Genomic DNA, 9,343 nt, shown 5'->3' with positions numbered 1-9,343 from the left:
TTTATATTCATGTGTAGACTATATTCTATAATAAATAAATCTTGCCAATAAATTGTTTTGCATATATGTTTAATTCACACATTTCAATATTTTAGCGTTGTTTTATCATATTGATCACTGTTAAACTCAGCTGTGTGTCAAGTACAATTTCTTCAGGGCCAGTGAACTTACCTGATATTATTATAATAGCCTGAATGTTATGACTAAAATTAACTGAAAATGACATATTGGGATTACAGACTTTAATCAGTATTAGCACAGGACAGTCCTTGCAGAGCAAGCTTGATCTTAGTAGGCCATTTGTATAGACTGCAGGGATTTACACCATGCACTAATGTGGATAATGGATGCAGAAAGAGAATATATAGTGTGTCCTTCGGGATGCACAATAGTATTCATGTTACTCTCTCCACAGACAAAAGGAAACAAGTAATTCTGAGAAACGTTTATTTTATTACACATTTAAGAAATAAGAAATGTACTACATCGTAAGTACACCCGTCCAGTGATCATTCATCACTGCCAAACCATGCTCAGCCAATTATCTGAAATGGAGAAAACATGACTATGAACAATCTCCCTGAACACATCCGGATGACTCTCCAGCTGACGAATGAATTAATGTGTTTATTAACGGAAGGGGGCTACCGGCCCATTCTACAAGATTTCCTTGCTGATTATTAGAATTACTTTGGTTGTTAAATATCTGTGAGCCACTCCATCGCCTAGATAGTTTCAAACTTCTACCCATATGTCACACAGAATCAGCGAATGGGTGTCTGGAAAGTTTGGCATGGCTGCATGTTCAACAGAATCCCCATGATAATATTCCATGTCTGTAAGCCCCATCATTCACAGCTTGGTGGTCAAACCTTTGAACCATTATTGGTATACTGCACTCCTTTAGCTGTGTTTGTGTGTTTATTTGTTGTTTAACGCTGCACTCCAGCCAAAGATGATTGTCTGTAAATAATCGAGTCTGGACCAGATAATCCAGTGATTGTCGATATGAGCATCGTTATACGGAATTGGGAAACGATGACTTGCATCAACCAAGTCAGCTAGCCTGACCACCCGATCCTGTTAGTTGCCTCTTACAACAAGGATGGGTTGCTGAAGACCAATTGCAACACAGCTCTCCAAGAGAGCTTTTCATGCAGTTGTTCATGGTAAGTTCTACACGGATTTGTAATACTACCCTCCCCGACCAACATCGACTACATGTGGCCGCCTTGCAGTATAGCCGCAGTTTAACTACTGAATCAAACGCATCACTTCGGGCTTTCCTCCCACATGAAGCTGACACGCCATGATATAACAGTAATACTGTTAAAAGCGGCGTTAAAGCCAAAACATTAAGCCACTCACTCATCGAATCAAGCGACAGCTTGCTCAATGAGGAAGTGATATTAAGGCTATAATTACTAAGTAATAGGGTTGTAAATGTTTCGTCACCATCAGGCTATAAACTGTATAAACCACATCAACTGTGCTGGTATGACTGAACGTCGATACGATTGTATGTACCGATTGTTGGATACTCTGAACGAACCATAAGTAAGTATACTTACAGCCGGTCCGCCCGTCTTGGGAGCTGGAATATCAATGTCAGGCGTTAAGAGATAAACATGTCAAACAAAAGTAGTAACTTACATATTATTATATAATAATCCCGGCAAATAATAATTCTTCGTTTTATCACCAGCACTATACAACAAACATTAACGGTGGTACAACAGTCGGTTTTTGACTTAGTAACAGTCTTATCTCTTTTAAAGACATTAATTTCTTTGAAAATACATGAAGGATCTAAATATAGACATTGCTGTCGTGCATGCAGACAAAGGGCATAATGGCTTGTAAGACGCTTGTAATGCATGTAATTATGTTTACATTGTGAGACTTTTGTATTTCAATGATATTTCTTGTTTCGAAACAAATGAGTGAGTGAGTATGGTTTTACGCCGCATTTAGCAATATTCCAGCAACATCAGGGCTGGGGACATCTGAAATGAGTACCTATATGGGGAATCGAACCTTGACTTCGGCATGACGAGCGAACACTTTAACCACTAGGCCACCCCACCGCCATGGTTTTTGAATTAACAAATGATTTCTGACTAAACACATTTATCCAGAAAGCCAGAGCCACACTGTACTTCATGAAAATAAACCAACTGCCTGACTAGACAGTTGTTCCTAAGGGTTTGTAGAGAGGGGTGGGAAGGTGATGGGAGGGGCAGGGAGTGGTGGGCTGCTGTGCCGGAGGGTCCATTGAATCTGTCTCTAGTGACATTAGATCACACACTTACTGCATCTGACGCCGGCATCCTCGTCGTGCTTGCAGTGCATGCTACCCCATTGGACGATGCCATAGTAGCGGGGGCAGTTGGCGATGTTGCTCTCGGTGCCGTCACAACTGGGGTCGTCGATCCAGATGGGGCCGCTCCCGCCCCCAAATGCCTTGATAGGAGTCGACTTCCCAGGACTGAAGCACACATTGGGATACCATCAAACAGACATCGCTATTACGATAAACACGCATAATTATAAGTAACGTTAAAAGGCCGTATGACGTCAAACACGCATACGAAAGACGTCAATCAGACATATCAATGAGTGAGTGAGTGAGTTGGGTTTAACGCAGCTTTTAACAGTATTCAAGTTATATCAGGGCTTGTCAGCTTAATGTGGGAGGAAAGCCCGAAGTGATGCATGTCTCAGACGTTAACCACTTCGGTGAAACCCATGAGCACGGGTATGGTGCTGACAAACCTTGAAACATAATCGGGGCGAACCGGGATTCGAACCCACAATCATAGGTTTCTGGTGTGCCCAAGGGACGCAACTCTGCACAGCGAATCGTAGCACCTTAGACGACTGGGCCACCCGTGCCCCCTGACTTATCAATGAAGTCAGACAGACATAGGAATAACGTCAAACAGACATAGGAATGACGTCAGCCAGACATAGGAATGACCTCAAACAGACATATCGATGAAGTCAGACAGGAATGACGTTATACAGAGAGAGGAATGACGTCAAACAGGAATGACGACCTGCAGTCGGAATTTTACATGTAAGTGTTTAGAATTTTACGCCACATCAATATTCAGTTAAGATGTGCAAACATCTAATAATAATGAAATGCTAAACATTTTATCCGGTATTTGCATAACGATCTTTTCAATGATAATTAAAACAATTACTACAATCCGGAAAACCAGATTCTGATGCTGTCGTGTGTCACTGCTGCAAACGCTGACCTGTCGTCGTATCCCAACATCCTGCATACCACCGTAGCGGCGTTGTCGTCCCATGTGTCATCACAGATGGTGCCCCACTGGTTGTCATGCAAGATCTCAACCCTACCCTCCAAGGGAGACAACCCCCCCTTCAGCCGGACACCGTCGGTCATCGCTGTGGACATACACTGAGTGAGTAAGTGAGTGAGTGACTTGGGTTGAACGCTGCTTTGAATATGAATTAAATTTATGACAGGTTCTGACAGACCAAGGGGCAATCTCGAGGCGAACCGAAGCCATACACAGCGGATCCTGGCACGGCTGAGGGAGACTATAGATGCATACACCAGGCTATGAAACGAGCAGCCGTTTCCCCGTTGAACATAATGCCCGGAGAGATCGAAGAAGAATTAAAATCTTCAAACAATCTTCAATACTGGCCTGACAACTATTGTCTGAATTATCATTCACTCAAACCAATAAGGTTGTATACGGTGGTCGAGTGGTGGATGTGCTTGGTATCACATTGAGTTCGGTCCGCGCGAGGGTCTTTCAATACACTGGTCAGAAGCGGTACTGAAGTGACTGGTTCCCTATCTTTTGAGCTTTCTTAAAATGTAAACGTTTACACAAAACTATAAATGAGTATGGTTTTACGCCACTTTTAGCAATATTCCAGCAATATTACGGCGGGGGACACCAGAAATAGGCTTCACGCATTGTACCCATGTCGGGAATCGAACCCGTGTCTTCGGCGTGACGAGCGAACGCTTTAACCACTTGGCTACCCCACCGCCTCCACTCAATGTTTGGTAACATATTTTCGCCAATTAATAAATCGACTGGAAACGCATATTGCTTTTTGCGATTTATGTGTATTCATTTAGATGTTGTATGTTAAGTGGACCCTATCTCTCTTTTCCAAAACGTTTCGGTTGTTGTATGGTTAAGTTGATTTAAGGTGGCATGTCAAGGTTATACATGTAAAAATAAACAAATTGCAAGCGATTCCGTTTCCTTTGATTGGCTAGCCAAGCAATTGGTTTTGAATTTGGTCTTTTAGGCCTTGCCCACAAACGTACCACTGTTTCGTGATTGGCTGATAATAGAATGGGCGGGGCTTGTGTTGCATTATTGCGCTGAACGATCTCAAATGATTTCGTATTGATTACAGTGTGTTAATGATTCAACAGGCTGTGAAGTTATTATTGTTGATATATTTATTGATAAGAACTCATATGTTTTTGCGTTTATGGAGGTATAAAGGTCAATGGACGTGTGCATACTTTGAGTTGTGTGAACACCGACTTGTGCGTTTATATCTCCATAAACGCAAAAACTACTGAAGTCCAATCTTAATTGTTTGAAAACAAACGTATCCTGCTGCTAGATGGGTGTCTTGACGACTTCCCACTGTTGCCACTTCAGGAGTGATTTTGATCCAGTATCGTGCCTGCTCACCGATCTTCTGTGTCCAGGTAAACGAGTCGACATCTGGCTTGCACTGCCTGTTAGAGTCGTTGTGTTTCTCCGCCCCTGCCGTGTAGCAGGCGCCGTCAATGTAGCAGCTGGCCGCCTGGTGACAGAGTGTGCAGTCAGTAAAGTGTGAAGTACAGATTGTAGTGTGTGAAGTACAGACTGTAGTGTGTGAATTACAATAAAACTAGTGTGTGAAGTACAGACTGTGGTGTGTGAAGTACAGACTGTAGTGTGTGAAGTACAGACTGTAGTGTGTGAAGTACAGACTAGTGTGTGAAATACAATAAAACTAGTATGTGAAGTACAGACTGTAGTGTGTGAAGTACAGACTGTAGTGTGAGAAGTACAGACTGTAGTGTGAAGTACATACTGTTGTGTGTGAAGTACAGACTGTAGTGTGTGGAGTACAGACTGTAGTGTGTGAAGTACAGACTATAGTGTGTGAAGAACAGAGTGTAGTGTGTGAAGTACAGACTGTAGTGTGTGAAGTACAGACTATACTGTGTGGAGTACAGACTGTAGTGTGTGAAGTACAGACTGTAGTGTGTGAAGTACAGACTGTAGTGTGTGAAGTACAGACTATACTGTGTGGAGTACAGACTGTAGTGTGTGGAGTACAGACTGTAGTGTGTGAAGTACAGACTGTAGTGTGAAGGATGATAAGACTATAGTGTGTGAAATACAGACTGTAGTGTGTGAAGTACAGACTGTAGTGTGTGAAGTACAGACTGTAGTGTGTGAAGTACAGACTGTAGTGTGTGAAGTACAGACTAGTGTGTGAAGTACAGACTGTAGTGTGTGAAGTACAGACTGTAGTGTGTGAAGTACAGACTGTAGTGTGTGAAGTACAGAGGGGAGTGTGTGAAGTACAGACTATAGTGTGTGAAGTACAGACTGTAGTGTGTGAAGTACAGACTGTATTGTGAAATACAGACTGTAGTGTGTGAAGTACAGACAGTAGTGTGTGAAGTACAGAGTGTAGTGTGTGAAGTACAGACTGTAGTGTGTGAAGTACAGACTGTAGTGTGTGAAGTACAGACTGTAGTGTGTGAAGTACAGACTGTAGTGTGTGAAGTACAGACTAGTGTGTGAAGTACAGACTGTAGTGTGTGAAGTACAGACTAGAGTGTGTGAAGTACAGACTGTAGTGTGTGAAGTACAGACTGTAGTGTGTGAAGTACAGACTGTAGTGTGTGAAGTACAGACTGTAGTGTGTGGAGTACAGACTGTAGTGTGTGAAGTACAGACTATAGTGTGTGAAGAACAGAGTGTAGTGTGTGAAGTACAGACTGTAGTGTGTGAAGTACAGACTATACTGTGTGGAGTACAGACTGTAGTGTGTGAAGTACAGACTGTAGTGTGTGAAGTACAGACTGTAGTGTGTGAAGTACAGACTATACTGTGTGGAGTACAGACTGTAGTGTGTGGAGTACAGACTGTAGTGTGTGAAGTACAGACTGTAGTGTGAAGGATGATAAGACTATAGTGTGTGAAGTACAGACTGTAGTGTGTGAAGTACAGATTGTAGTGTGTGAAGTACAGACTGTAGTGTGTGAAGTACAGACTGTAGTGTGTGAAGTACAGACTGTAGTGTGTGAAGTACAGACTAGTGTGTGAAGTACAGAGGGGAGTGTGTGAAGTACAGACTATAGTGTGTGAAGTACAGACTGTAGTGTGTGAAGTACAGACTGTATTGTGAAATACAGACTGTAGTGTGTGAAGTACAGACTGTAGTGTGTGAAGTACAGAGGGGAGTGTGTGAAGTACAGACTGTAGTGTGTGAAGTACAGACTGTAGTGTGTGAAGTACAGACTGTAGTGTGTGAAGTACAGACTGTAGTGTGTGAAGTACAGAGGGGAGTGTGTGAAGTACAGACTATAGTGTGTGAAGTACAGACTGTAGTGTGTGAAGTACAGACTGTATTGTGAAATACAGACTGTAGTGTGTGAAGTACAGACAGTAGTGTGTGAAGTACAGAGTGTAGTGTGTGAAGTACAGACTGTAGTGTGTGAAGTACAGACTGTAGTGTGTGAAGTACAGACTGTAGTGTGTGAAGTACAGACTAGTGTGTGAAGTACAGACTGTAGTGTGTGAAGTACAGACTGTAGTGTGTGAAGTACAGACTGTAGTGTGTGAAGTACAGAGTGTAGTGTGTGAAGTACAGACTATAGTGTGTGAAGTACAGACTGTAGTGTGTGAAGTACAGACTGTATTGTGAAATACAAACTGTAGTGTGTGAAGTACAGACAGTAGTGTGTGAAGTACAGAGTGTAGTGTGTGAAGTACAGACTATAGTGTGTGAAGTACAGAGTGTAGTGTGTGAAGTACAGAGTGTAGTGTGTGAAGTACAGACTATAGTGTGTGAAGTACAGAGTGTAGTGTGTGAAGTACAGAGTGTAGTGTGTGAAGTACAGACTGTAGTCTGAAGGATGATATGACTATAGTGTGTGAAGTACAGACTGTAGTGTGTGAAGTACAGACTGTAGTGTGTGAAGTACAGACTGTAGTGTGTGAAGTACAGACTGTAGTGTGTGAAGTACACTGTAGTGTGTGAAGTACAGACTGTAGTGTGTGAAGTACAGACTGTAGTGTGTGAAGTACAGACTAGTGTGTGAAGTACAGACTGTAGTGTGTGAAGTACAGACTGTAGTGTGTGAAGTACAGACTGTAGTGTGTGAAGTACAGACTGTAGTGTGTGAAGTACAGACTGTAGTGTGAAGTACAGACTGTAGTGTGTGAAGTACAGACTGTAGTGTGTGAAGTACAGACTAGTGTGTGAAGTACAGACTGTAGTGTGTGAAGTACAGACTGTAGTGTGTGAAGTACAGAGTGTAGTGTGTGAAGTACAGACTATTGTGTGAAGTACAGACTGTAGTGTGTGAAGTACAGACTGTAGTGTGTGAAGTACAGACTGTAGTGTGAAGTACAGACTGTAGTGTGTGAAGTACAGACTGTAGTGTGTGAAGTACAGACTAGTGTGTGAAGTACAGACTGTAGTGTGTGAAGTACAGACTGTAGTGTGTGAAGTACAGACTGTAGTGTGTGAAGTACAGACTGTAGTGTGAAGTACAGACTGTAGTGTGTGAAGTACAGACTGTAGTGTGTGAAGTACAGACTGTAGTGTGTGAAGTACGACAAGTCTATAGTGTGTGAAGTACAGACTGTAGTGTGTGAAGTACAGACTGTAGTGTGTGAAGTACAGACTGTAGTGTGTGAAGTACAGACTGTAGTGTGTGAAGTACAGACTGTAGTGTGTGAAGTACGACAAGTCTATAGTGTGTGAAGTACAGAGTGTAGTGTGTGAAGTACAGGCTGTTGTGTGAAGTACAGGCTGTTGTGTGTGAAGTACAGATTGTAGTGTGAAGTACAGACTGGAGTGTGTGAGGTACGACAAGACTATAGTGTGTGAAGTACAGACTGTAATGTGTGAAGTACAGGCTGTTGTGTGAAGTACAGACTGTAGTGTGTGAAGTACAGACTGTAGTGTGTGAAGTACAGACTATATAGTGTGAAGTCCAGACTGTAGTGAGTGAAGTACAGATTGTAGTGTGGAGTACAGACTGGAGTGTGTGAGGTACGACAAGACTATAGTGTGTGAAGTACAGACTGTAGTGTGAAGTACAGACTGTAGTGTAAAGTACAGACTATAATGTGTGAAGTACAGACTGTAGTGTGTGAAGTACAGACTGTAGTGAATGAAGTACAGAGTGGCCATCTCGTCCGGATTACAAGGGTTGTCTGTAAAGTAGCACTGTATGACAACAAACCCCTACACTATACAAACGTAAACAAACCCATGCTATAACCACACATGACCTGTCTAGTTAACATCACACCTTGAGTGTGCACGTCTCCGTGGTGATGTTGCACTGGTGGCATCTGGAGTCGTGTGCGACAAAGGTGAAGTTGCTGCTGTAGGAGAAGCCGTTGTTAGTGACGGCCACGTGGTAACCATGGAGGCCAAGAGTGTGGGGGATGAAAGCCATGTTCGTCGACGGGAAGTCGCACGCCACCTGTGACAGATGACGAGTGAGTGAGTGAGTGGGATGGTTGAGTGAGGGAGGGAGTGTTTGAACGAGTTAGTTAGTTTTGTAAGGAAAATCGTTCACCTGTTTGAAGTTTTCAAATTCTGCAGCGACGTCGGTTGACCTTGCGTCCACTTGGACGGCCTTCTCGCTCACCTTGGGGGAGGAAGTTCGTACACCAGTATTAGTGATATTAAGTCCGCTTAAACTTCAGTCAGTTACACAATAAACCTGAACAACAGGCTAAATAGCATCTTGCATATTTTGTTGAAGAAAGAGTTTGTTTGTTTGTTGTATAACGCCTCACTTAGCAATATTCTAGCAATATGACGGCGGTCTGTAAATAATCAAGTCTGGACTAGACAATCCAGTGATTGACATCATGAACATCGATCCACACAATTGAGATTGATGATATGCATCAACCAAGTCAGCGAGCCTGACCATCTGATCCCGTCAGTCGCCTCTTACGACAAGCATAGTCACCTTTTACGGCAAGCATGAGTTGCTGAAGACCTGAAGAAAGAGCTGTTCCGCGATGCCTCATTAAAACTATTACCAAGATATCGTTTTCCCAGTACATTCTAATACAGA

The 9,343-nt window shown here is 42.8% G+C and overlaps 1 protein-coding gene across 1 annotated transcript in view; it reads right to left on the bottom strand.

Moving 5' to 3' along the window:
* Positions 1 to 462: 462 nt before the first annotated feature.
* The window catches only part of LOC139447775 (von Willebrand factor D and EGF domain-containing protein-like), a 29,639-nt gene continuing 20,758 nt past the window's right edge, over positions 463 to 9,343 (bottom strand). Inside the window, exons 17-23 of the mRNA XM_071229270.1 lie at positions 8,834 to 8,905; positions 8,561 to 8,737; positions 4,707 to 4,821; positions 3,267 to 3,420; positions 2,313 to 2,488; positions 1,572 to 1,594; positions 463 to 545 (exon numbers count right to left, since the gene is read on the bottom strand). Of these exons, the coding sequence (XP_071085371.1) occupies positions 534 to 545; positions 1,572 to 1,594; positions 2,313 to 2,488; positions 3,267 to 3,420; positions 4,707 to 4,821; positions 8,561 to 8,737; positions 8,834 to 8,905 (729 nt within the window). The 3' untranslated portion in view covers positions 463 to 533. The remainder of the gene's footprint in view (positions 546 to 1,571; positions 1,595 to 2,312; positions 2,489 to 3,266; positions 3,421 to 4,706; positions 4,822 to 8,560; positions 8,738 to 8,833; positions 8,906 to 9,343) is intronic.

This window comes from Haliotis cracherodii, unplaced genomic scaffold, assembly GCF_022045235.1.
Source record: "Haliotis cracherodii isolate W230 unplaced genomic scaffold, xgHalCrac1.p SCAF_7, whole genome shotgun sequence".
Classification (NCBI taxonomy): domain Eukaryota; kingdom Metazoa; phylum Mollusca; class Gastropoda; order Lepetellida; family Haliotidae; genus Haliotis; species Haliotis cracherodii.
The sequence above is the reverse complement of the archived record's forward strand: the minus strand, read 5'-3'. Positions and strand labels throughout refer to the sequence as shown.